This window comes from Procambarus clarkii, chromosome 60, assembly GCF_040958095.1.
Source record: "Procambarus clarkii isolate CNS0578487 chromosome 60, FALCON_Pclarkii_2.0, whole genome shotgun sequence".
In the NCBI taxonomy this organism is placed as follows: domain Eukaryota; kingdom Metazoa; phylum Arthropoda; class Malacostraca; order Decapoda; family Cambaridae; genus Procambarus; species Procambarus clarkii.
The window spans coordinates 6,758,148-6,786,088 of record NC_091209.1 but is presented as its reverse complement, the minus strand read 5'-3'; the positions used below and the strand labels follow the sequence as shown (position 1 = coordinate 6,786,088).

Below are 27,941 nucleotides of genomic sequence, written 5' to 3'. Positions count from 1 at the left end.
AAGTCTTACTGAATATATTAAACTCTAAAATACAAATACAATGATTAAATACAATGAGCATTTAATCTCATTTAATAAAATTTAATAAGTATGAGTATTTTAGAGAGAGAGAGAGAGAGAGAGAGAGAGAGAGAGAGAGAGAGAGAGAGAGACAGAGAGAGAGACAGAGAGAGAGACAGAGAGAGAGACAGAGAGACAGAGAGACAGAGAGAGAGAGAGAGAGAGAGAGAGAGAGAGAGAGAGAGAGAGAGAGAGAGAGAGAGAGAGAGAGAGAGAGAGAGAGAGAGAGAGAGAGATCACAGAAGACAGAAATAAACACAGGGTGGAGAGGGAAGTGAAATAGGGTTAGAAAGAGAACATTAAAAAGGGGGTTAAATACAATTAATGATTGTATAAAACCCATTAATAAGGTTAAGGGCCAAAAGAAATAGTGGCCTGCTCCATAGCGCCAATTTCCCACTCCCCGAGTCGCTGTTGTTTCAAGGCGGGAGTTGCTCAGCAAGTTCTCTTTGAAAACATGGAGTGAAGCACGGAGGGTTTTAACAGAGGGGCTGTGAGGGGCTGAAGCGTTTGTTGCTCGCTGTTGCTCGCTGTTGCTCGCTGTTGCTAGTTGTTTGTACAGGTGGTGTTGCTCCTCCCTACACCACGCCACTCAATTCCTTTCTTTCCTTTCCATTGTGTGTGCGCGTCCGTGTGTGTGTGTGTGTGTGTGTGTGTGTGTGTGTGTGTGTGTGTGTGTGTGTGTGTGTGTGTGTGTGTGTACTCACCTAGTTGTGTTTGCGGGGGTTGAGCTCTGGCTCTTTGGTCCCGCCTCTCAACTGTCAATCAACTGGTGTACAGATTCCTGAGCCTACTGGGCTCTATCATATCTACATTTGAAACTGTGTATGGAGTCAGCCTCCACCACATCACTTCCTAGTGCATTCCATTTGCTAACTACTCTGACACTGAAAAAGTTCTTTCTAACGTCTCTGTGGCTCATTTGGGTACTCAGCTTCCACCTGTGTCCCCTTGTTCGCGTCCCTCCAGTGTTGAATAGTTCATCCTTGTTTACCCGGTCGATTCCCCTGAGGATTTTGTAGGTTGTGATCATGTCCCCCTTACTCTTCTGTCTTCCAGTGTCGTAAGGTGCATTTCCCGCAGCCTTTCCTCATAACTCATGCCTCTTAGTTCTGGGACTAGTCTAGTAGCATACCTTTAGACTTTTTCCAGCTTCGTCTTGTGCTTGACAAGGTACGAGCTCCATGCTGGGGCCGCATACTCCAGGATTGGTCTTACATATGTGGTGTACAAGATTCTGAATGATTCCTTACACAGGTTCCTGAACGCCGTTCTGATGTTAGCCAGCCTCGCATATGCCGCAGACGTTATTCTCTTTATGTGGGCTTCAGGGGACAGGTTTGGTGTGATATCAACTCCTAGATCTTTCTCTGTCTGTTTCATTAAGTGTGTGTGTGTGTTTACTAGTTGTGTTTACTAGTTGTGTTTTGCGGGGGTTGAGCTTTGCTCTTTCGGCCCGCCTCTCAACTGTCAATCAACTGTTTACTAACTACTTTTTTTTCCCACACCACACACACACACCCCAGGAAGCAGCCCGTGACAGCTGACTAACTCCCAGGTACCTATTTACTGCTAGGTAACAGGGGCACTTAGGGTGAAAGAAACTTTGCCCATTTGTTTCTGCCTCGTGCGGGAATCGAACCCGCGCCACAGAATTACGAGTCCTGCGCGCTATCCACCAGGCTATGAGGCTACGAGGCCTGTGTGTGTGTGTGTGTGTGTGTGTGTGTGTGTGTGTGTGTGTGTGTGTGTGTGTGTGTGTGTGTGTGTGTGCTGTGTGTGTGTGTGCTGTGTGTGTGTGTGTGTGTGTGTGTGTGTGCTGTGTGTGTGCTGTGTGTGTGTGTGTGTGTGTGTGTGTGTGTGTGTGTGTGTGTGTGTGTGTGTGTGTGTGTGTGTGTGTGTGTTTGTGTTTGTGTGTGTTGTGTGTGTGCCTGTCTGCCTGTCCCGCCTAGATGAGCGGGGTTTAAAATTAATATAATTAATTCAATGTGTCGGGGGACAGGCACCCAGAGTGTGTTTAAACACGTTAGGCTTATATTGAGGAAAACCCCCTCCCCACCCCTCCAGGTCGAATTACTGACCCCACCCAGAACACAACCCCATGGCAAGCTCACTAACTCCTAAGTACCTACGTGCTGCTAGGTGAACAGGAGCATCAGGTGATAAGAAATGCGCCTAACCACTTCTCTCCCGCCTGGGATACGAGCTTAAATATCAACATCGCCATTAAGAGAGGAACGAGAGGTCCAAAAATCCAAAACAAATTGCCAACAATAATTAATATTCATATAACTCGTCGCAGGTAATTTTAACAATAGGCAAAAGCAAGCTAAAAAAAATTTAACATACGTGAAACACGAAGATTCTTAACCCGTAATGCATGTTATTAATACTACTCCTTGCACATCGGAAGACATCACAGTCCCTTTGAACATTGCCTGAGATCTGCAACACAGCGGCCATGATCCCTGCATGAGAGGTGGTTAGGTTGCAGAACTATTAACTAAACTCATTCAAACGATTGTCTCAGCCCACTGACCTGCCCCCCCCCCCTTGCATCAACTTGAATAACCAACCGTTAAGGTCGGATTAGCCTAACTCATTCCCTGGTGCTCATTACAGCCCCCTGTTAAAAAAAAAACAGAAAAAACACAATTGGCAGACTTTTCGTGTATTAAAAATATTCTTTATTGCGGATTGCTTCTGATTTTGACCTCTTACCTGCCAGCTGGTTCTGCTGCTGTGTCTGAAAGTGGTTTTTTGTTCCATTTTCGGTCTAAGGGCAGTGACCATGGCTACTGTCATGGTAACTCTGGGGGAATTACCTGTCACTACTGTCACGCTTAACTATGGGAAGCACCTGTGGCTACTTTTATACTAGGGGAAGTACCTGTGGCTACTTTTATACTAGGGGAAGTACCTGTGGCTACTTTCATACTATGGGAAGTACCTGTGGCTACTTTTATACTATGGGAAGTACCTGTGGCTACTTTTATACTATGGGAAGTATCTGTGGCTACTTTTATACTAGGGGAAGTACCTGTGGCTACTTTTATACTAGGGGAAGTACCTGTGGCTCCTTTTATACTATGGGAAGTACCTGTGGCTACTTTTATACTATGGGAAGTACCTGTGGCTACTTTTATACTATGGGAAGTACCTGTGGCTACTTTTATACTAGGGGAAGTACCTGTGGCTACTTTTATACTATGGGAAGTACCTGTGGCTACTTTTATACTATGGGGAGTACCTGTGGCTACTTTTATACTATGGGAAGTACCTGTGGCTACTTTTATACTATGGGAAGTACCTGTGGCTACTTTTATACTATGGGAAGTACCTGTGGCTTTTATACCATGGGAAGTACCTGTGGCTACTTTTATACCATGGGAAGTACCTGTGGCTACTTTTATACTATGGGGAGTACCTGTGGCTACTTTTATACTATGGGGAGTACCTGTGGCTACTTTTATACTATGGGAAGTACCTGTAGCTACTTTTATACTATGGGAAGTACCTATGGCTACTTTTATACTATGGGAAGTACCTGTAGCTACTTTTATACTATGGGGAGTACCTGTGGCTACTTTTTATACTATGGGAAGTACCTGTAGCTACTTTTATACTATGGGAAGTACCTGTGGCTACTTTTATACTATGGGAAGTACCTGTGGCTACTTTTATACTATGGGAAGTACCTGTGGCTACTTTTATACTATGGGAAGTACCTGTGGCTACTTTTATACTAGGGGAAGTACCTGTGGCTACTTTTATACTATGGGAAGTACCTGTGGCTACTTTTATACTATGGGGAGTACCTGTGGCTACTTTTATACTATGGGAAGTACCTGTGGCTACTTTTATACTATGGGAACTACCTGTGGCTACGTACTTCCCCTAAGGATCAATATGTTGGTTCTTAAAAAGAGTATTGGTGTCCAGGGTCAGTATTGGTGTCCAGGGTCAGTATTGGTGTCCAGGGTCAGTATTGGTGTCCAGGGTCAGTATTGGTGTCCACGGTCAGTATTGGTGTCCAGGGTCAGTATTGGTGTCCACGGTCAGTATTGGTGTCCACGGTCAGTATTGGTGTCCAGGGTCAGTATTGGTGTCCAGGGTCAGTTGTGGTGTCCAAGGTCAGTATTGGTGTCCAGGGTCAGTATTGGTGTCCAGGGTCAGTATTGGTGTCCACGGTCAGTATTGGTGTCCACGGTCAGTATTGGTGTCCACGGTCAGTATTGGTGTCCACGGTCAGTATTGGTGTCCACGGTCAGTATTGGTGTCCACGGTCAGTATTGGTGTCCAGGGTCAGTATTGGTGTCCAGGGTCAGTATTGGTGTCCAGGGTCAGTATTGGTGTCCAGGGTCAGTATTGGTGTCCAGGGTCAGTATTGGTGTCCAGGGTCAGTATTGGTGTCCACGGTCAGTATTGGTGTCCAGGGTCAGTATTGGTGTCCAGGGTCAGTATTGGTGTCCACGGTCAGTATTGGTGTCCACGGTCAGTATTGGTGTCCAGGGTCAGTATTGGTGTCCAGGGTCAGTATTGGTGTTCAGGGTCAGTATTGGTGTCCAGGGTCAGTATTGGTGTCCAGGGTCAGTATTGGTGTCCACGGTCAGTATTGGTGTCCAAGGTCAGTATTGGTGTCCAGGGTCAGTATTGGTGTCCAGGGTCAGTATTGGTGTCCAAGGTCAGTATTGGTGTCCAGGGTCAGTATTGGTGTCCAGGGTCAGTATTGGTGTCCAGGGTCAGTATTGGTGTCCAGGGTCAGTATTGGTGTCCAGGGTCAGTATTGGTGTCCAAGGTCAGTATTGGTGTCCAAGGTCAGTATTGGTGTCCAGGGTCAGTATTGGTGTCCAGGGTCAGTATTGGTGTCCAGGGTCAGTATTGGTGTCCAAGGTCAGTATTGGTGTCCAGGGTCAGTATTGGTGTCCAGGGTCAGTATTGGTGTCCAGGGTCAGTATTGGTGTCCAGGGTCAGTATTGGTGTCCAGGGTCAGTATTGGTGTCCACGGTCAGTATTGGTGTCCAGGGTCAGTATTGGTGTCCACGGTCAGTATTGGTGTCCAGGGTCAGTATTGGTGTCCACGGTCAGTATTGGTGTCCAGGGTCAGTATTGGTGTCCACGGTCAGTATTGGTGTCCAAGGTCAGTATTGGTGTCCACGGTCAGTATTGGTGTCCACGGTCAGTATTGGTGTCCACGGTCAGTATTGGTGTCCAGGGTCAGTATTGGTGTCCAGGGTCAGTATTGGTGTCCACGGTCAGTATTGGTGTCCAGGGTCAGTATTGGTGTCCAGGGTCAGTATTGGTGTCCAGGGTCAGTATTGGTGTCCAGGGTCAGTATTGGTGTCCAGGGTCAGTATTGGTGTCCAGGGTCAGTATTGGTGTCCAGGGTCAGTATTGGTGTCCAGGGTCAGTATTGGTGTCCACGGTCAGTATTGGTGTCCAGGGTCAGTATTTGTGTCCACGGTCAGTATTGGTGTCCACGGTCAGTATTGGTGTCCAGGGTCAGTATTGGTGTCCAGGGTCAGTATTGGTGTCCAGGGTCAGTATTGGTGTCCACGGTCAGTATTGGTGTCCACGGTCAGTATTGGTGTCCAGGGTCAGTATTGGTGTCCAGGGTCAGTATTGGTGTCCAGGGTCAGTATTGGTGTCCACGGTCAGTATTGGTGTCCACGGTCAGTATTGGTGTCCAGGGTCAGTATTGGTGTCCAAGGTCAGTATTGGTGTCCAGGGTCAGTATTGGTGTCCAGGGTCAGTATTGGTGTCCAGGGTCAGTATTGGTGTCCAGGGTCAGTATTGGTGTCCACGGTCAGTATTGGTGTCCAAGGTCAGTATTGGTGTCCACGGTCAGTATTGGTGTCCACGGTCAGTATTGGTGTCCAGGGTCAGTATTGGTGTCCAGGGTCAGTATTGGTGTCCAGGGTCAGTATTGGTGTCCAGGGTCAGTATTGGTGTCCAGGGTCAGTATTGGTGTCCAGGGTCAGTATTGGTGTCCAGGGTCAGTATTGGTGTCTAGTGTCAGTATTGGTGTCCAGGGTCAGTATTGGTGTCCAGGGTCAGTATTGGTGTCCACGGTCAGTATTGGTGTCCACGGTCAGTATTGGTGTCCACGGTCAGTATTGGTGTCCAGGGTCAGTATTGGTGTCCACGGTCAGTATTGGTGTCCACGGTCAGTATTGGTGTCCAGGGTCAGTATTGGTGTCCAGGGTCAGTATTGGTGTCCAGGGTCAGTATTGGTGTCCAGGGTCAGTATTGGTGTCCAAGGTCAGTATTGGTGTCCAAGGTCAGTATTGGTGTCCAGGGTCAGTATTGGTGTCCACGGTCAGTATTGGTGTCCAGGGTCAGTATTGGTGTCCAGGGTCAGTATTGGTGTCCAGGGTCAGTATTAGTGTCCAGGGTCAGTATTGGTGTCCAGGGTCAGTATTAGTGTCCAGGGTCAGTATTGGTGTCCAGGGTCAGTATTGGTGCACTCGAAGGAGAACACATCTCTACGGGAATATAAGTATTAGAAATTTGTGCATGCAATTAGGGTGTAATTACATCTCACTTGCTTAATGAGGCTGGCCAGTGAGGGGTAATGATGCCCCATCATTTGGCTAATGATGGCTCCCTGATAGGGTAATTACGCCCTGCAGATAGGGTATTGATGCATCCTTTTTTTGCCGGAAAATTATCAATAATTTATTATATTTGTTTGATAAATTGTAATTATGTATTAACTTGGTGAGATGCTTCAGTGTGTATCGTTAATCCCTAAAATGCGCACCTGCTTAACAGTGTTAAATCGAATTGCGCATGACGAAAAATAGTTAAGAAATCATCCTTAACGACTGTAGCACTTGTGCAAATCGCAGACAGTGATTGGAATTGAAGGGGGAAACGCAGATAGCGATTGAAACACTGCAAAGGTTAAGGAATGATCTGCTCATCTCCCTTACAACAGTGATGTATTCTCACCATTTGACCAGACCACACACTAGAAGGTGAAAAGACGACGACCGACGACGTTTCGGTCCGTCCTGGACCATTCAGAGAATGGTCCAGGACCTCAGAGAATGGTCCAGGACGGACCGGAACGTCGTCGTCCCTTCACCTTCTAGTGTGTGGTCTGGTCAACATATTTCAGCCACGTTATTGTGACTCCTCGTCTGCACTCTCACCATTGTCTGGCCCTCTTGACTAATTATGTATCATTAAGACAGCGACACTCTCTGTAACAGGTGTGACAAACCAATGAAGTTAAGGCAGCGTCTGGGATCCTCTCAGACATAGGTTCGAACCCTCGTCACGGCCCTTGTGGATTTGTTCAATGAAGTTAAACTTGGAGCACTGTATTCTCAGATATATCACATACAAGTCGACAGATCTCGTGGTTATATCAAAACACTTGAAAGTGTAGCTCATATGTCTATTAGTACCTTGAGTCCTTACCACCATACTACTGAAGATACGAGGACAAGAAGATAGATTAGATTAAGAAAGTAACTCCCTTGGCTGGTTCAAATTTAATTCGAACCTCCTCTCTGTGATATATGCCTGTCCAGTCTGTTCTTGAAACCTGTTAAACTGTTTTAAACACTGCAAGTTAGCAGTCTTTTTTTTTACTTATCTGCAACCTTATTCTCAAACAAGCTCTCTCCTATGGCTGGGAGCTTCTCTGAAATGGTTGTCAAGGCACAATTTAGTTTCTTTCTTGAAACTATATTTTTTGTTTTGATATTGACTTTTTGCCCCTGGAGGGTTATATTAAGGCCCCGCAACAGCTTACTGACCAACCGGAAAGTGTGGTGTTATGCCAGTCAACCTCTGGAGGGTTATATTAAGGCCCCACAACAGCTTACTGACCAACCGGAAAGTGTGGTGTTATGCCAGTCAACCTCTGGAGGGTTATTAAGGCCCCGCAACAGCTTACTGACCAACCATTAAGTATTCTTTTGTCTTGAACATAGTCCAGGATTAAAGTCAACTCTCGGTGTATATTCAGAGATAAGCTGGGTACATCTGTGTTCATATTCCTTGTATTCACCTAGCTGTGTTTGCGGGGGTTGAGCTTTGCTCTTTCGCCCCGCCTCTCAACTGTTTATTAACTACTTTTTTTTTTCTTTTTTTTTCTTTCTTTTTTTTCCCACACCACACACACCCCAGGAAGCAGCCCGTGACAGCTGACTAACTCCCAGGTACCTATTTACTGCTAGGTAACAGGGGCATTCAGGGTGAAAGAAACTTTGCCCATTTGCTTCTGCCTCGTGCGGGAATCGAACCCGCGCCACAGAATTACCAATCCTGCGCGCTATCCACCAGGCACCGAGGCCCCCCTTGTGTGTGTGTGTGAGGATATTTCTATAATTAGTGAGCATTACTTGGAGCTGTGACCCGTCATCGCAGTTTAAAACCTCAATTTAACCCCAGAAGAGGAGGATCCAGAACTCCCAGTGTACTGTTGACCCATGACTGTTATCTGGTATATTATTGCTATCATAAAGTATGCTGCCGGAGCTCTCAGTAACAGCTCTGTGGAACACATTACCCCCATAACTCAGCCAAGCTGGCGTCAAGGAGTCAATACCAGAGGCACGAGGCCTCAGTGATTCACAGTGTGACAGTCTTGCCGTCGTCTCTAGCCTCAGCGAGGTGCGTAGCTTCTCTGCAATTGAAATCAAATGCAGGTTCCTGCGCAGGAACTAGGCAGGTTCCTTACAGCGGCCTGCGGGCCGCTCCAAGCAACAGCCTGGTGGACCAAACTCTAACAAGTCAAGCCTGGCCTCGGGCCGGGCTTGGGGAGTAGAAGAACTCCCAGAACCCCATCAACCAGGTATATGTGGGCCTGCGGGCCGCTCCAAGCAACAGCCTGGTGGACCAAACTCTCACAAGTCAAGCCTGGCCTCGGGCCGGGCTTGGGCAGTAGAAGAACTCCCAGAACCCCATCAACCAGGTATATGTGGGCCTGCGGGCCGCTCCAAGCAACAGCCTGGTGGACCAAACTCTCACAAGTCAAGCCTGGCCTCGGGCCGGGCTTGGGGAGTAGAAGAACTCCCAGAACCCCATCAAGCAGGTATATGTGGGCCTGCGGGCCGCTCCAAGCAACAGCCTGGTGGACCAAACTCTCACAAGTCAAGCCTGGCCTCGGGCCGGGCTTGGGGAGTAGAAGAACTCCCAGAACCCCATCAACCAGGTACCAACCAGGTTCCAGGTTGAGTGCTTGAAATTCCTTAGGTTGGTACGTAACTGTACCGCAGATTAGCCTACACGTGGAGGATTGAAGCTTTGAGGATTTGAGGATTTGTCGATGCTTCGATAAAGCATATGCTGTGTGGTGTAGCATAGGTTGCCGGAGCCTTCCGTTCATCCGGCTCCTCCAGCATCGCCTTCAGGTAAGATATAATGTCCCTTACGACTGCTTGTACGTGGCAGTAATATTTGCTTGGCAATGTGCAACCGTTGCCAGACGTGAACAAACACATTATTTTCACCCTACACTCTAAATCAAACATAAAATAAAAATTCTTGTGATTTTTAATTTAATAAATAACCATTTTGGAACTATCAAAGTATAGATTGCAAGAGTTAAACAAGAACATTTTTCCGTTTATTAAATAATATATGTTCACAGCCAATTCATATATTAAATTTTACGAAGAACAATTAGTATAACGTAAGCTCAAGAGAGAGAGAGAGAGAGAGAGAGAGAGAGAGAGAGAGAGAGAGAGAGAGAGAGAGAGAGAGAGAGAGAGAGAGAGACAGACTTAAAATTGCAAACAGAAAGAAGACTCAGAGGTGACAGCTTCAATTTAACATCTTTCATTCCCAGTGACAACTTTCCTGCTGATATGAGTTCCATCCCCGAGGTCCTCCTCCACCCCCGAGGTCCTCCTCCATCCCCTCGGGCCTCCTCCGAGGTCCTCCTCCACCCCCGAGGTCCTCCTCCACCCCCGAGGTCCTCCTCCACCCTGAGGTCCTCCTCCACCCTGAGGTCCTCCTCCACCCCTGAGGTCCTCCTCCACCACCGAGGTCCTCCTCCACCCCCGAGGTCCTCCTCCACCACCGAGGTCCTCCTCCACCCCCGAGGTCCTCCTCCACCCCCGAGGTCCTCCTCCACCACCGAGGTCCTCCTCCACCCCCGAGGTCCTCCTCCACCCCCGAGGTCCTCCTCCACCCCCGAGGTCCTCCTCCACCCCCGAGGTCCTCCTCCACCACCGAGGTCCTCCTCCACCCCCGAGGTCCTCCTCCACTGTGTAGCACCTCCACATAGTCACTGTCTCTCCGTCTCCCAAAGCCCCACAGCTCGTCCTCTCCAGTTGCCCCAACGTCACTCAACTGATGAACTAAATTGCCCGAACCTAACCTAACCGAGGACCCACGAATAGAACACGTGACAGCCCGTCAATTGTGATTTGTAGTACGTCATATTTTGGCCGTTGGGGACCTTTTTTTACGTCCAAATACAATGTCTCTCAGCCCCAGGGGCGGAAGACTGAGGCTTCTTGGTGATCGGTGTGTTAATCACTAAGAAATTAACAAAGTGTTGAATAATGTGAAAATATTTACCCGCGAAAGCAAAAAGGACTTGAGCGCTATCGTGTGTAATCAACACATTATCAAAAGTATTATCAGTCTCACCACATTACATCTTTTGATAATGTGTTAAACGCGAGTTGTTTTAAAGTCCATTTTGCTTTCATTTTCCTTTCGTGGGTTAAATATGTCATCTTATATGACATCCTATAAGTATAGGATATCATCTTATCTTTTTTTACGATAGCATTTATAGCATTGTGATAGCACTTATAGCAGCTATTCGGCCGACTGTACAAAATAAACTGTTTCTGCGAGACATGTTCACGTTTTTATTATATTTATTTTGTAAAAGGCTCGAAAAATGCATAAAATCTAACATTTATTTAGGTATAGTACAGCACATATATACTACATATATATTAAGCCTAACCTACCATGTAAGCCTAACATAAGTACTATGTTAGGCTTACGATATCGTATATTGAGAGAGAGAGAGAGAGAGAGAGAGAGAGAGAGAGAGAGAGAGAGAGAGAGAGAGAGAGAGAGACAGAGAGAGAGAGAGAGAGAGAGAGACACAGAGAGACAGAGAGACAGAGAGAGAGACAGAGAGAGAGAGAGAGAGAGACAGAGAGAGAGACAGAGAGAGAGACAGAGAGAGAGAGACAGAGAGAGAGAGAGAGAGAGACAGAGAGAGAGACAGAGAGAGAGAGAGAGAGAGAGAGAGAGAGAGAGAGAGAGAGAGAGAGAGAGAGAGAGAGAGAGACAGAGAGAGAGACAGAGAGAGAGAGAGAGAGAGAGAGACAGAGAGAGAGAGAGAGACAGAGAGAGAGACAGAGAGAGAGAGAGAGAGAGACAGAGAGAGAGACAGAGAGAGAGAGAGAGAGAGACAGAGAGACAGAGAGAGAGAGAGAGAGAGACAGAGAGAGACAGAGAGAGAGACAGAGAGAGAGAGACAGAGAGAGAGAGACAGAGAGAGAGACAGACAGAGCCACAACCTCAGAGAAGTTAAGCAAAAATGCCGGTACACTGAGACAGTGAGGAATGCGGACTGTGTCTCACTATTGTGAGGCCAGGACCTGAGACGATGAGCTCAGGCCCCAGCGACAAAACACCCTCCAAGCCCTCTGACAACGATCCTGACATTCTCAAATGTTTCGCTTATGGAATAGAATGAAATTTTTGTTTACATTTTTATCTGAAAACCTCCTCGGTCTGAAAATGGAGTTTTCCGGCATAGTTACGTTATCTCAGAGAGGTGAAAGTTGTAACTTTGCGCACGTTAAGAATGTGTAGAGAGGAAGCCTCGGCGACGTCAATGAAACATGGAACTTATCCCACTCAGGGAAATAACGACGTTTCGGTACGTCTTGGACCTATATGTGACGACGTTTCGGTACGTTTTGGACCTTTATGTGACGACGTTTCGGTTCGTCCTGGACCTATATGTGACGACGTTTCGGTACGTTTTGGACCTATATGTGACGACGTTTCGGTTCGTCCTGGACCTATATGTGACGACGTTTCGGTACGTTTTGGACCTTTATGTGACGACGTTTCGGTTCGTCCTGGACCTTGCCAAGTCCGTAACCCATGGCACGCCTTCAGAAAGGTCCAAGAGGGAATGAACCATCTTCCTTTCAATTCATCAGACCAGGGAGGAAGAGGCCATAACCCCACACCTATCCCCGGCGGCTCATCTGACAACAGCGGCAAACTCTACGCTAGCGAAAGTCAGAACATCCTTCAGGAACCAAGGAGGCTTTTACATCACCGCACACCACCTACGTGAGACCAGTTTTAGAGTATGCCACTTCGTCGTGAAGCCCACCATCATAAAAACAACAATATTACGACGCTTAGAAACATTACATAGCTTGCGACGAGTCTCCTCCCAGATTTGCGAGGAATGACGTACGAAGAGTGACTGAAGGAACTAAACCTGACGACGCTAGGAAGAGACATAATACAGACATATACAATAGGATGATTGACAGAGCGAAAAAAAAGGAAATGTTCACAATTAATATCAATAGAACACCAGGGCATGGATAGGAGGTTGAGACTCAGATGAGTCAGAGAGATGATAGAATGCTTTCTGATAGCATAACAGTAGTGGAGAAATGGAATGAATTAAAGAAGCAGGTTGTAGAACAAAACTCAATTTATAATTTCAAAAGTAGATATGATAAGGAAATAAGTCAGGAGTCATTGCTTAACGAAACAGGCGGCCAGAAAATCGGGATTCAAGAGCTATTGCCCGATCCTGCAGGCACAAATAGGTGAGTAAACACACTGACACACAAACACTCAAGTAATTAGTAATTCAATCTGACTTACACATCTAAATTGGTATCCTATTTCCCCACAAACATCTCATGTTTATATCCCAATTTTCTCCCAAACAATTTTTAATGGTTTTCACTACTTTCCTCGAATTCACAATTATCAGGCTCCATTTTCTTTCCATATACATCTAAAAGAGTTCTCCATTTCCTTCTCACATTCAACTCAATGGAATCCTATTTCTTTCTATCCACACGTGAATGAGTCCTTATCCAGATTCAAATTCACGTAAATGGGGTCCCATTTTCTCTAACATATGAACATATACTTAAATGGCCCCCATCATTTTTCACATCCATCTAAATACACATATACCTTTTCACATATACCTAAGAGCATATTTTTTATATATTTAATATTTTCCATTGCAAATTGGCCCCAAAGGTATTTTGGGCTTAAGGGCTTGTGGACCCTAATGGTTCGTGGACCCAGAGTGCCCGTAGGTCCTAGAGAATGCCAGACCCTAAAGGCTCATGGACCTTAAAGGGTAACTGGACTTGAAAAGTCCCACGGGCACTGATGCAGCCTCAATTTGAAAATTATGCTAAATACGGCCAAACCTGTGATGAGGAAATGCCTGAAAAGTAAGCTAATACCTTTTTGAAATGTCGAATCTCACACGAAGAAAGATTATTCGATTATAAATACTCGTTTCAAGTGAGGGTGATCGTTACCTGATCAACCAGACTGTGACTCGTACGTCAGGCTGCGAGCAGCCGCGTCCAACAGCCTGGTTGATCAGTCCGGCAACCAGGAGGCCTGGTCGACGACCGGGCCGCGGGGACGCTAAGCCCCGGAAGCACCTCAAGGTAACCTCAAGGTAAGGAGGGTGTGGGACAAGCAAGCTGCGTACATTACTGCTCGTGCCTGCATGATAGCTTACTCCAGTGTGTTGTTGTTGTTGTTGTCTAAGATTTGCTACCTGGGACAAAATGTTCCAAGCAGCACGGGCTATGGTGAGCCCCGTCTACTGGAGTTTGGCAACATTTCTTCCTTCGCAAAGATTTAGCTTACCTACCTTGGAGTGTTTCCGGGGCTTAGCGTCCCCGCGGCCCGGTCGTCGACCAGACCTCCTCGTTGCTGGACTGGTCAACTAGGCTGTTGGACTTAGGATAACTATTTGGCCAGTTTATATCCGTAAAGCTGATTTACTGACTTATTATTATCAAAACAATGACCTATTTTTTACCAATTTTGTCATTTAGAACACACGAAAGCCTAATTCTTTAGTGTAATTTTGGGCTTTATTTTAAAGAACTCTTGAACACTCGCCTCTGTGGCGCCTTCCCCCTTCAGAGGAAAGGGAAAGCGCCAAGCCATTACGACTAAATAGCAATTAGAAGGGGTCAGGATAAGGATTTGGGATGGGACGAGGGGAAAGGAATGGAATGATTATTGACATAAACCTGGAAGAGTTAGATACTTAACTTTCACTGAGTTGTAGAAGATTCTCATCAACTCCAAGCCTCTTACGCTTACAGTCCAAGACTGTAAGAGTCCCTAACCGTTCGCCCCTATTTACCCAGCAGTAATTGTCTACTTGGTTGTCAACCGACTAGAGGGTCATGTTCCAGGGAAAATTAGTAGAGTAAGGCTTACCTTGAGCTATGGGAAGGATCAGAAGGTGTCTGCTCCTGTACCCACCTAGGTTAAAACACATGCAGTTGGTGGAATGCATTAGGAAGTGATGTGGTGGAGGCTGACTCCATACACAGTTTCAAGTGTAGGTATGATAGAGCCCAATAGGCTCAGGAACCTGTACACCTGTTGATTGACAGTTGAGAGGCGGGACCAAAGAGCCAAAGCTCAACCCCCGCAAGCACAACTAGGTGAGTACAACTAGGTGAGTACATATTAAATGTTACAGCAATAGCCAAGACTGAGAGGTGGTTTACAGCAGAAATTTCCCGGGTTTGATGCAGGTGTAGAACACAGGTGTTTAAACACCTTTCCACACAGGTGCAGTAGGCACTTGTTGACTGTTAGCTGTAGGTGTATGAGGCTCTGTCTCTGGATTGGCAAGACCAGGGGTCACATTTGGTGTCGTGAATGTCATGTGTGACCTCAGTTGGTGTATGAGGTATTGTCTCTCACACCTCAGTTGATGTGTGAGGTGTTGTCTCTCACACCTCAGTTGGTGTGTGAGGTATTGTCTCTCACACCTCAGTTGGTGTGTGAGGTATTGTCTCTCACACCTCAGTTGATGTGTGAGGTGTTGTCTCTCACACCTCAGTTGGTGTGTGAGGTGTTGTCTCTCACACCTCAGTTGGTGTGTGAGGTGTTGTCTCTCACACCTCAGTTGGTGTGTGAGATATTGTCTCTCACACCTCAGTTGGTATGTGAGGTATTGTCTCTCACACCTCAGTTGGTATGTGAGGTATTGTCTCTCACACCTCAGTTGGTGTGTGAGGTATTGTCTCTCACACCTCAGTTGGTATGTGAGGTATTGTCTCTCACACCTCAGTTGGTGTGTGAGGTATTGTCTCTCACACCTCAGTTGGTGTGTGAGGTATTGTCTCTCACACCTCAGTTGGTATGTGAGGTATTGTCTGCGACACAGAGGTGACTCCAAGTCCAGCAGAAAGATTTGCTGGAGTCATAGTTTCGTGTATAATTTGAAGATAGACAGACCCTCGTTCAATCTCTCAAGTTTATCTATCTCTCTCTCTCGGTCTCTCTCTCTCCCTACCTTCTCTCCCCTCTCTCCAGCGGCTCAATAACAATGTCCTCGGACGTCACCGGCCAGACTGGAGATAGTTGCAGACTTCTGCTGGCTACAGCTGTCATACAGAGGGCTGAGCTTCCAGCTGGTGGTGACCATGACTCTCCCAGCTGGTCGGCTTGGTCCCCAGATGGTTCCACTCCTCGATAACTCGCCTCACATGGAACTCTCGGAGAGTTAGTGCCACATGAAGCAAGAAAGTTGGGGGAGTGAAGGAAGAAAAAGTCAAGAATGTAGGAAGATAAAGAAGGGAATTGAGGAGATAGAGAGGAAGATGCATGAGGGGCAAGCTGAGAAAAGCTTGAGGGGGGGGGGGGGGGGGGATAATGATGAATATTGGAGCCAAAAGTGAGGGATACAGAACGACGAAATTATTAAATCCCCCCCCCCCACCCACCCCCTTGACCATAAACTAACCACAACAGTCCGTTCATGTGAGTGCAAGCCTTAATACAATTATTTATTCTGTTGAAATGTATGTATTGTTATGCATAAATATGAGTGTACATGTAACAGTGTACATAACACTGTACAAATGAGTAAGTGAAGTTGTATATCTGTGTGTGTGTACATCTGAGAGAAAATGCTATGTTCATTACTAGTGGGTTTACACATGTGAGTAACAGTGTAGCTGTACACCTGTGGGTGTACAAATGTACACATTACCACAAGACAACAATAGCAAACACAATCTTACTGACAATCAACAAAACACGAAAATGTATTATCAACAAATATCAGAGTATCAATTGTTGTCCACATTGCCAGTATGAGGCCCATGACCTTTAACCTCACGAAGGCGTTGACCTGAGCTCCGCAGGTTAATGAGAAGTGATAGCTCATTACTCGGGTAATTAGTGATGAGTTATGTGAGCCAAAATAGTGTCTTACCATAGTTACCTGATGCTCCATGTTGTTACTGATACTGAATGACCTGCATCCCTTCTCTGAGGTGTAAACAGGTGGTGGGGGGGATGGGGGGATTATGGTAATGTTGTTTGCAAAGTTTGGTTAGTTCTGTAGAGAGAGAGAGAGAGAGAGAGAGAGAGAGAGAGAGAGAGAGAGAGAGAGAGAGAGAGAGAGAGAGAGAGAGAGAGAGAGAGAGAGAGAGAGAGAGAGAACGCGAGCACAAAGGAAAGATAGACAAGATAAAAATGATTACTCTATGACGTAATTATCTACCGGAAAAGAAGCATACATTTAAGAGACAACATGATGCAGAGGTCCCCTTATGGGCACTGTCTGGGCACTGCCATGGGGCAATAACTCACAGTTTCCTGCCCGTCGGGATAAGGGGAGGGCACTGCATCCTTATCCTGACTGCTGTGGCGACGGACATCAACAAGGGCTCACAGTTTTCCAGTTCCCATTTTAGGTCATCGGGCCACTCACAGTAAGGGCGCCTGGTGTCAATGGATTGGGTGGTCGAGGGGACGCTGGTGAGGAGAAGGGAGTCTTTAGGAGTCCATTCTCAAGTCACAATCGACTTGAGAATGGTCCAGGACGGACCGAAACGTCGTCGTCCCTTCACCTTATAGTGTGTGGTCTGGTCAACATGCCTTATTGGGTGGACCTCAGACTGCTGTACCAGAGTACTCTGCTTAAGGACGCACCCTGACAGTATCACATACTTCCACAAGCAGCATATTCCTATATTTTTCTTAAGAAAGCCAATGTCGTAGCCTGAAGGTTCATTCCTTCTGCTAAACGGGAGATTTGGAGAACTTACGTCACCACTGTTGATATCATTCTTTCCTGGAAAAGATTGTTTGTATGATTTTAGGTAAATTCGCTCGTAAAGTACCGGTCTTCCATCATCATGGTTCCCTTGTCGTTGAACCGGTGCTGTTAGGGGATAAGGTTAATTCTCAGCGGTTGTCAACGCACTTCTAACTTTCTGGAATGAAAATCATATGCTGATTCGCACCTTTTAAAGTTGTGCAGAGTTTGGGAACTGTTGCAACGATTTCCTTCCCTTTGTGACCTTTGGTCTTGACTGTACCATTGGCACCCCCCTGGTAATGGGGTACGTGATGGCCACTACGAGATGCTTAGCCATTTCCCTCCCATAATAACCCCCCATTCCCTCCCCTCTCCCATCTTTTTCCCCTTCCCCGTCTGGCCTCCAACTTCGAACACACACATAAACATTATATATATATATATATATATATATATATATATATATATATATATATATATATATATATATATATATATATATATGTATATGTACAAGGAATTCACTTCATCGTATATATGAAGTATAATATATCGTATATATGAAGTATAATATATATATATATATATATATATATATATATATATATATATATATATATATATATATATATTATATATATATATATGTACAAGGAATTCACTTCATCGTTTTCATGAAAAGGCGTAGGTAAGCGCAAGAAGCAAACATAACGAAAAACACATCCATTATATTTCCGACTACAATGGAAATCGCACTAGGTGGAGGTGTGGGGGTACCGCTAGAGTGCGATATTTCTTAAAGTGTGGCACTGGAGCCGACCCCTGAGTGGCTTATGTCCGTCCCGTGAGGCATCCCCACTGTTAGTGTCAGAGTGGTCGGCGTTGTGGCATGGTAGAGGGCTGGGGAGACATATTAGGAAATCCACTGTCTGTAATCATTAAAATATTAAAAATTCCGCTCTAGATGATATGACAGTAACTTATCAACGTCCTGTCATATATTTCTCACTGCTACTTGATTCCATATGTAAATAGCTACATATAAATGAACCCACATGCAATCTCACGTAAAAAAAAATATAACTTTTCATTATTCAAAAATGTAAATGACCTGCACACGATGCGTTTCCGAAAAAAATATAAATTGATTTGATGCAATTGAGCAGCAAGTAATTATGTCGTCGCAGACAGATAGCTTTCTGAAATAAATTACGGTATGAAATATATGCTTTGGGAAATATTGTAAATTCTGAATATTTATCGTTAAATAATTTTCCAAACGGACGTTTTACACCGCTAGTGTGAAGGGTGGAGGTGTCAGGGTGATGAATGGAGATGATAAGTGTGTTAATTCTCCCAATCCGGCAACCAAAAATTCCAATCCCACCCTCCAAAAAAAAAATCCATCAAGAAAAAAAATTCAAATTCCGCCAACAAAACATTTCAAAATGTATTTGTACTGAGAGAAACAGTAAGGTGGTGACAGAGAAGAGTGTCTTCAGTGACGGGTCAAAGCAAGACACAAGAGAGAGTAAGAATGTTGTAGTCTAATAAAGTCTTGATTAGACTTTAAAAAGGCGAAGAAGACACTGGATATATTATATATACTGCATCCATGGTTCCTGGCCGGCATCTGGAGGAGCTGGAGGAACTCAACAACCTGTGACAAGTAGCCTTGTACCTTGCATGTTGTAACCCTTTTTGTGTAATAAAGTTTTAAATAAAATAAAATGACAAAATGTACAAAATATAAGGGGTGGATGGTAGGCGACAATTAATATGTGAGTGTACGCAGGTGTCCCACATGGTCCCCCCCTCCCCCTGGATGCTACACATCCTCTTCTTCTAGGCCGAGGGACCCTACAAAGGCAACCAGAGATGGTACCCTTATATATTTTTATGTTTATATTAGTAAATATACATATAGGCAATTTGTTAAGTGATGGAAGCTGAAATTCCGGATTTTTTGAGAATTTTTGTAAATTCTTCCCAGACGCAAATTTTGACACCTTTATCCTGGACATGTCCTGGTAAATACGGACGTGTGGCAACCCAAGAATGCTGTGTGGCAACCCAAGAATGCTGTGTGGCAACGGACGTGTGGCAACCCAAGAATGCTGTGTGGCAACAGACGTGTGGCAACGGACGTGTGGCAACCCAAGAATGCTGTCGCCTGCATTGCTAAACTAAGTTAATGGCTTGTGTTCCCACGACCACCAGTAGGCCCAACAGTTATCCCATGGTGAGTACACTCCGCTTGTCCCTCCAGTCCACAAGGTTGTCAGCCGCTCCTCTTGTGGTCAGAAGAATTCTTGCTCCCTCTGGTAAGCTCATCTTGGGTCACACAATCACGAAACTGGCGGTCTTGGGGAGAGCGCTGGCGCCTACGTGTGCCCCTGATCAAAGCCGTGAAGTCACTGACCCAGCTGGCCAATCTGCTGCCTCATCTCGGCGCTCGCTGGTGACGTCACTGCAAGACTTTCGCTGATTGGCCGCCACCTTGCCGCTCCACCCACTCATGCCTCTTGTTGTATAGTCCCTAGGCTGGTGTCACCCCATCAGGCGGGATCTCGCCCCTTTGACCCGCGATCCTCTGCGCCATTTTATCTAGCCTCTCTACCCTTGTCAATTCCTTAAAGACCAAATTTACACTAGAATCGTCTCTCGAACTTTCCATCGTAACTCAAAACATTCTTTGGGCGTCTCTTAGCTCATTAGGTGGGGATAAATGACTTTATGAGGGTAAGGCCTAAATTTTGAGTGATCATTACAGCAATCTGTTAATTTAGATTCCTTGAAGAAGTCTCGAGTGGACAAGCAGAACTTTACTGACCTTATCGCAGAGGTGAGCTGCTTGATGCTGACGGATCATCACACGATAAACTTACCTGCCAAAGAACAATACAATATAAATTAAACAAAAAACATGAAAGAAATAAAGGCAGCAGTGAGAATATAACAGGGAATATGTTATAGGTAAAACATATCCAATCCTCATATAGCTAATCCTCCATATCCTTTCTCTGAACTGGGAACAACATAGAGAGTGGACATGGATGGATATAAGAGTCACAGAGCAGACAGAAAGAGGCTGCAGGATCCTGTAAGTTCAGTAGAACTTCGGTTTAAACTCTTTTTGACCATGTCGTAGCTCAGTCGATTAAGGCAGCGTCTGGGATGCTCTCGGACGCAGGTTCGAATCCTCGTCACGGCCCTTGTGGATTTGTTCATTTGAAGCATCACGCAATTGTGATTTTTGTGTGTAACAGAAAGAACTCTCAGTATTGGAACCGTCAGTGGCATGGATTACATGAAGAAGAGGTTGATTCTTGCTCATTACTCAACCTGAAATGTAAAAATACTCAGGGGGTGCGACCTTTCAGAGGGCGGGGCCAAGAGCTAATGCTCGACTCTGTGAAAGCAAATCTAAGTGAGCGTAGACCAAACAACTCTACTATTCCACTGCGTAGAGTGTTTGCGTATGCAGATTGCAGGCAGCCAATCGTCTGGTGTTAAAGCAGTGTGTTCTGTTTTGCCTGATCGTTCATTGGTGGGGAGTAGGATGGTCAGATAGGACGAGGAGGCTGGACAGGATGAGGAGGCCGGGGTAGGATGAGGTGGTCAGGCAGGATGGCAACACATAGGCAGGTCGGTATGGGTAGGTTTGGTGTCATGTTTGAGTGTATTAACCAGTCAATGATGACGCTCCACATTCGTGTCATTCGTTTGAGTGATTGGCACAAACAAAATATTTGTAATAGTTTGCAAGATGAAACCCTCCGAATACATATTTTTGTTTTAATTGGCTTCATTAATAAACATATATTCAGTAGCAATTTCTGTGAAATCCTACATCAGGTGAATGAGACTAAACTTTAATCATTTTGCTGCAGAAATGATGAATGATTACCCAACAAAATTTATACATCAATGGTGTTTTTAATACGTACAATAATGTATATTTATAAAGTTATACCTAAGAAACTGCACTTTTGATAAATATAATGTAATGAGGATGTTGTTGATGTTGTTAAAGAGTCGCTACCTGGAACAAAGTTCCAAGTAGCACAGGCTATGGTGAGCCCCGATGCAATGAGGAGCTCAGTGGTCCTATATTCAATACTTTTAATATATCAATTGAACACACACCGAAGCATCCAACATACTGACCCAGATATCATTGAAACCGGAGAGTGTTAAGCTGTAGCGGACCTATGGTGCTCAGAGAGAGGTGCTTCACCTCTGGTTATACATTCTCCTCTGCTCTAAAATTGTAACCATTTGTACTCTGTCTTTGACAATGTTGACGAGTCACTGAAACTCGTCTCTTAGCGTCCGGCTATAATAAAACTCGAAAATAAACTTTGAAGTGTGCGTTTTTTAACGTCTTTCTTAAGTTAAGGAAAACAGAAGAAAAACAGAGGAGATTCGTACAACATTTTATATATATATATATATATATATATATATATATATATATATATATATATATATATATATATATATATATATATATATAAATATATATATATATTATTAAATATGACCGAAAAAGTAAGATTAATAATTCTAACACGAATTTTCTCTATATACAAAAAAAAAATGTATACCGTGTATATATATATATATATATATATATATATATATATATATATATATATATATATATATATATATATATATATATATGTCGTACCTAGTAGCCAGAACGCACTTCTCAGCCTACTATGCAAGGCCTGATTTGCCTAATAAGCCAAGTTTTCATGAATTAATATATTTTCTCTAATTTTTTTCATATGAAATGATAAAGCTACCCATTTCATTATGTATGAGGTCAAATTTTTTTTATTGGAGTTAAAAATAACGTAGATATATGACCGAACCTAACCAACCCTACCTAACCTAACCTAACCTATCTTTAGCGGTTAGGTTAGGTAGCCGAAAAAGTTAGGTTAGGTTAGGTAGGTTAGGTATTCGAAAAACAATTAATTCATGAAAACTTGGCTTATTAGGCAAATCGGGCCTTGCATAGTAGGCATAGAAGTGCGTTCTGGCTATTAGGTACGACATATATATATATATATATATATATATATATATATATATATATATATATATATATATATATATATATACACGGTATACATTTTTTTGTAATTTTGCCATCAAGTATTAAACATAAAAAATGAAAAACAGTGTAGAAGAGGAGGCCCCTATCAGCCAGGCCGACACCTCCTCCCTTCCCTTGCTGTAACCTGTTTATATAAAAAGGTTTGCGTGGGCAGTTTGGGGTGATATGGATGACAGGGGCCTGCGCTGCCTCTCTCTCTTCCATGGCACTCGCGATATACACAGTGCCAGCCACAACAGACCGTTGGTGCCAACCCACTGATTGCTTCTCTCTAACCCCCTGTTTATGAAGACATTCTGGATTAGGGTAGTGAGGGTGAAGTGCTTGTGGGCATGTACTCACCCTCTTTCTACTCCCCTATTTGTGTCTGTAGGGTCGAGCGTTGGCTCTTGGATCCTGCCTTTCTAGCCTTCGGTTGTTTAAAGCAATGACTCATGTTAAGTCTTCTCTATCATATCTAGTTTTAAAGCTGTGAAGAGTGGTTGCTTCCACAATGTGCTCCTTTAGTTCATTCCATTTCCATGTGTGTGATACAATGGGTTTATGCGCAGGTCTCTGTGTGTGTGTGTATGTATGTATGTATGTATGCACGTATGTATGTATGTATGGTTTGATACATAGGTGTCCTACTTAGTAAAATTGCTTGCTAAGTGGGTCACCTTTTTCCCCTGGTCCCATCTTTTTTATTTAGTGGTTGGGGTGTGTCCCCCAGATGAATATCACTGCCAATTATTAACTAGAAGACCCCACATTTTGGATCCAATTCTGATTTGACGAGTTTCTATTTCCCATCTGGATATAACCCATTTTTTAACCTCTTTTATATTTTGACAAGATCGTCAATGAGTTTGTGTTGTAAGCTGAAAGCTGCCTCTTGCTTATACCTCACCCATGTCATGTTTCTGGCGTCCGACGCCAGCCAAATACGACAACCAGAACGTGGTTGATGAGAACGCTTGGGCTCACGCTGCCCATGAGGGATATAACATGTCCTAGAGATCCAGTATACCACCTGCATTTGTCTGAATATTCACGTCCCCCTGGAGTAAGGAATTCCATTCAATTGCTCTTAGTTGTATTCACCTAGTTGTGTTTGCGGAGGTTGAGCTTTGCTCTTTCGGCCCGCCTCTCAACTGTCAATCAACTGTTTACTAACTACTTTTTTTCCACGCCACACACACCCCAGGAAGCAGCCCGTGACAACTGACTAGCTTTTAGATATCTATTTACTGCTAGGTAAAAGGGGCATAGGGTGAAAGAAACTTTGTCCATTTGTTTCTGCCTGGTGCGGAAATCGAACCCGCGCCACAGAATTATGAGTCCTGTGCGCTATCCACCAGGCTACCAGGCCCCTTACCTGTGAGCTGGCCCCTTTTGTTCCAGAGTAAGGCTGTAAGAGTGAACTCTTCACCTCGATCTGTCAGGAGAGCCAGTGTAGTCAACACAACCTGGCTGCCTGATGAACCAACAGGGAGAAAATCAATTGGAACCACGTTGAGGATTCAATCCTGCTCCATGGATCAGTTACGACAGGATCAAGGACCGTGAAGTATGTCCTAAGGGAAGCTTACAATATGCCGAAGAACTGACGAGCATAGGCTAAGGATGGTTGATGATTGATTGATGAAGATTAAGCCACTCAAAAGGTGGCACGGGCATGAATAGCCCGTAAGTGGTGGCCCTTTTGAGCCATTACCAGTATCAAGAGTTGATACTGGAGATCTGTGGAGGTGCGACTGCACCCTACGTGACGGGAGATGTCTCCCGTGTAAGGATAGTTCAAGACTTGGGACATTAGAACGGAGACCCGCGACCCCCACATTCCAGAAATCGAAATAAGATGTTTACCCCCTGAACGACAAGCAACATCAGAAACGACAAGTTCTTTTGAGACATTATCACGGCGTCCAGCCGAGGTCACAAGCAGCCTGGTGGGCCTTGTATCACCTGTGATGTAGCAGGTGTTCTATGCCCTTAATGACACTAACATAAACATCCTTTTTTACATTAAAATCGCATTAAGGACGTGTTTACGTTAGGCAAATCCTCCCTCTTTCTTGCAAGAATGTTTTCGCGTGTAGTTGTTTTGTGTGTGTGTGAATGTTCTCCTTGTGGGTGGTGAAAAGGACAAATTTTGGTGTAGCAGGGTGTGTGCGCTGACCTATTTTTTCATGCAGGGTTAAGCTTTAGCTCCTGGGGTCCCACACTTCCAGTTGCCGATCTTACGTGGCAATGACTCCTGACCTAAAATTGTGGATGGCGTTGACTTCTGTTTCCGTCGCATTTATTCTATTGTGGGTCGGCCGAGCGGACAGCACGCTGGACTTGTGATCCTGTGGTCCTGGGTTCGATCCCAAGTGCCGGCGAGAAACATTGGGCAGAGTTTCTTTCACCCTATGCCCCTGTTACCTAGCAGTAAAAATAGGTACCTGGGTGTTAGTCAGCTGTCACGGGCTGCTTCCTGGGGGTGGAGGCATGGTCGAGGACCGGGCCGCGGGGACACTAAATAGCCCCGAAATCATCTCAAGATAACCTCAAGATGGAAGCCGGCGGCTGAGCGGACAGAACACTGGACGCGTGATCCTGTGGTCCCGGGTTCGATCCCGGGCGCCGGCGAGAAACAATGGGCTCGTTTCACCCTGATGTCCCTGTTACCTAGCAGTAAATAGGTACCTATCTTGAGATGATTTGTTATACTCAAATTCTATGTCAGTTGGAATATAACCAATCACAGGCAAGTAGGCCTCTGACGTCATGCCAGACAGAGGAGCATCAGCCATGCTCCCAGCAGCCTCAGTTCTCCTCACAGACTCATAGTAGATGGACCTCGGCTGGCCAGTTATACACCTGTTTGCCTCACTCAATAAATATATACAGAAGCGACTACTGTGTCTACATTCAACCCGAAGAAGGCAAACGAATAGATTTCGGGGCTTTTAGTGTCCCTGCGGCCCGGTCCTCGGCCAGGCCTCCACCCCCAGGAAGCAGCCCGTGACAGCTGACTTACACCCAGGTGCCTATTTTACTGCTAGGTAACAGGGGCATAGGGTGAAAGAAACTCTGCCCATTGTTCCTCGCCGGCGCTTGGGATCGAACCCAGGACCACAGGATCACAAGCCCAGCGTGCTGTCCGCTCGACCGACCGGCTCCCATGCCTAGGAGTTAGTCAGCTGTCACGGGCTGCTTCCTGAGGGTGGAGGCCTGGTCGAGGACCGGGCCGCGGGGACACTAAGGCCTGAAATCACCTCAAGATAACCTATGTAGTTCAAGTTATTGTACCCTGATGTTGAAGCCATACTTGACGTCAGGGCCGCGAACTCGGCACCGCTGTAGAAGTTTTTCCTGATTACCCTTCAAACTCGTCTGAATTCTTCCGGATTTCCCTTCCTAGCTCATCACAATTCGTCCTGATTGTTTAATGAAAGCCTGAAAGTTTCCTGATTACCGACCAGCTTAACTGAAAGTTTACTGATTACCCACTAGCTCATTTGAATATTTTCTGATTTCTTTTCAGCTTATCTGAATCTTTCCAAATTATCTTCAATCTAATGTGAGTGTTCATGATTTCTCTTGAGGTCTCCCGAAAACATGTTTTCTGATCGGATTACTGATCGGATTAATGGTTAATGATTAATAATCATCCGGCTCAGCTGAGTTTAATAATTATTTTCGATTTTACCCAAATTATGTACCCTAATACCCTGTAATTCTGGTGATGTTTTCTTCCCATGAAATATATAATCGTCTTTCGAGTTCAATATCTGGGAATTGCAGAAGGCCTATTGGTCCATACGAGGCAGCTCCTATTGGTCCATACGAGGCAGCTCCTATTGGTCCATACGAGGCAGCTCCTATTGGTCCATACGAGGTAGCTCCTATTGGCCCATACGAGGCAGCTCCTATTGGCCCATACGAGGCAGCTCCTATTGGCCCATACGAGGCAGCTCCTATTGGTCCATACGAGGCAGCTCCTATTGGTCCATACGAGGCAGCCCCTATTGGTCCATACGAGGCAGCCCCTATTGGTCCATACGAGGCAGCTCCTATTGGTCCATACGAGGCAGCTCCTATTGGTCCATACGAGGCAGCTCCTGTTGGTCCATACGAGGCAGCTCCTATTGGTCCATACGAGGCAGCTCCTATTGGTCCATATGAGGCAGCTCCTATTGGTCCATACGAGGCAGCTCCTATTGGTCCATACGAGGCAGCTCCTATTGGTCCATACGAGGCAGCTCCTATTGGTCCATACGAGGCAGCTCCTATTGGTCCATACGAGGCAGCTCCTATTGGTCCATACGAGGCAGCTCCTACTGGCTCCTGACAGCCCATACGTGTTCGCGTGTGAACACCACCTAACGTTCGCCCTCTAGTTTAGCCTTCACCATCAATCACCATCAGAGATGAGCTTGCTGAGCAAGTATGTGCAACGGAGTACAAGGAGTCAGTAGAGGATGCGAGGCAGGAGGCTATGTGCCAAGTTGGAAAGCGGTGGAGAGAATAGGAATTAAGTTCATCGCGCAATCGGCGAACCAACCGCATTGCAGGCGATGAGTCACATCGACTTGAGAATGGTCCAGGACGGACCGAAACGTCGTCGTCCCTTCAATTTCTAGTGTGTGGTCTGGTCAACAACCGTCATTAAGACGGTGGTTGAGACGTCGAACCCTTCCTCCTTTTTGGCAGAAGATGACTTCGTGGTGGGACGGTAGGACAGCTGTACGTCATTATGTATAAGAACGATCTCGTCCGGGTTCGAACTCAGTACAAGAAGGATCATCTCGTTCGAACTGAGTAAAAGAAGGATCTTCTCGTTCGAACTCAGTACAACGAAGGATCGTCTTGTTCGAACTGAGTACAAGAAGGATCGTCTTGTTCGAACTCAGTACAAGAAGGATCGTCTTGTTCGAACTCAGTACAAGAAGGATCGTCTTGTTCGAACTCAGTACAAGAAGGATCGTCTTGTTCGAACTCAGTACAAGAAGGATCGTCTTGTTCGAACTCAGTACAAGAAGGATCGTCTCGTTCGAACTCAGTACAAGAAGGATCGTCTTGTTCGAACTCAGTACAAGAAGGATCGTCTTAAGAACATAAGAACATAAGAACAAAGGTAACTGCAGAAGGCCTATTGGCCCATGCGAGGCAGCTCCTATTCTATAACCACCCAATCCCACTCATATACTTGTCCAACCCGTGCTTGAAACAATCGAGGGACCCCACCTCCACAATGTTACGCGGCAATTGGTTCCACAAATCAACAACCCTGTTACTGAACCAGTATTTACCCAAGTCTTTCCTAAATCTAAACTTATCCAATTTATACCCATTGTTTCGTGTTCTGTCCTGTGTTGATACTTTTAATACCCTATTAATATCCCCCCGGTTATGTCCATTCATCCACTTGTAAACCTCTATCATGTCACCCCTAACTCTTCGCCTTTCCAGTGAATGCAA

General features: G+C 45.3%; 1 protein-coding gene across 1 annotated transcript in view; it reads left to right on the top strand.

Annotated features, from left to right (window-relative positions):
* LOC123766946 (uncharacterized) overlaps positions 1 to 27,589 on the top strand; it is a 90,249-nt gene extending 62,660 nt beyond the window's left edge. The window contains exons 12-16 of the mRNA XM_069307257.1: positions 9,866 to 10,103; positions 20,133 to 20,204; positions 20,362 to 20,462; positions 20,629 to 20,838; positions 27,313 to 27,589. Coding sequence (XP_069163358.1) covers positions 9,866 to 10,103; positions 20,133 to 20,204; positions 20,362 to 20,462; positions 20,629 to 20,838; positions 27,313 to 27,589 — 898 coding nt within the window. The remainder of the gene's footprint in view (positions 1 to 9,865; positions 10,104 to 20,132; positions 20,205 to 20,361; positions 20,463 to 20,628; positions 20,839 to 27,312) is intronic.
* Positions 27,590 to 27,941: the final 352 nt, after the last annotated feature.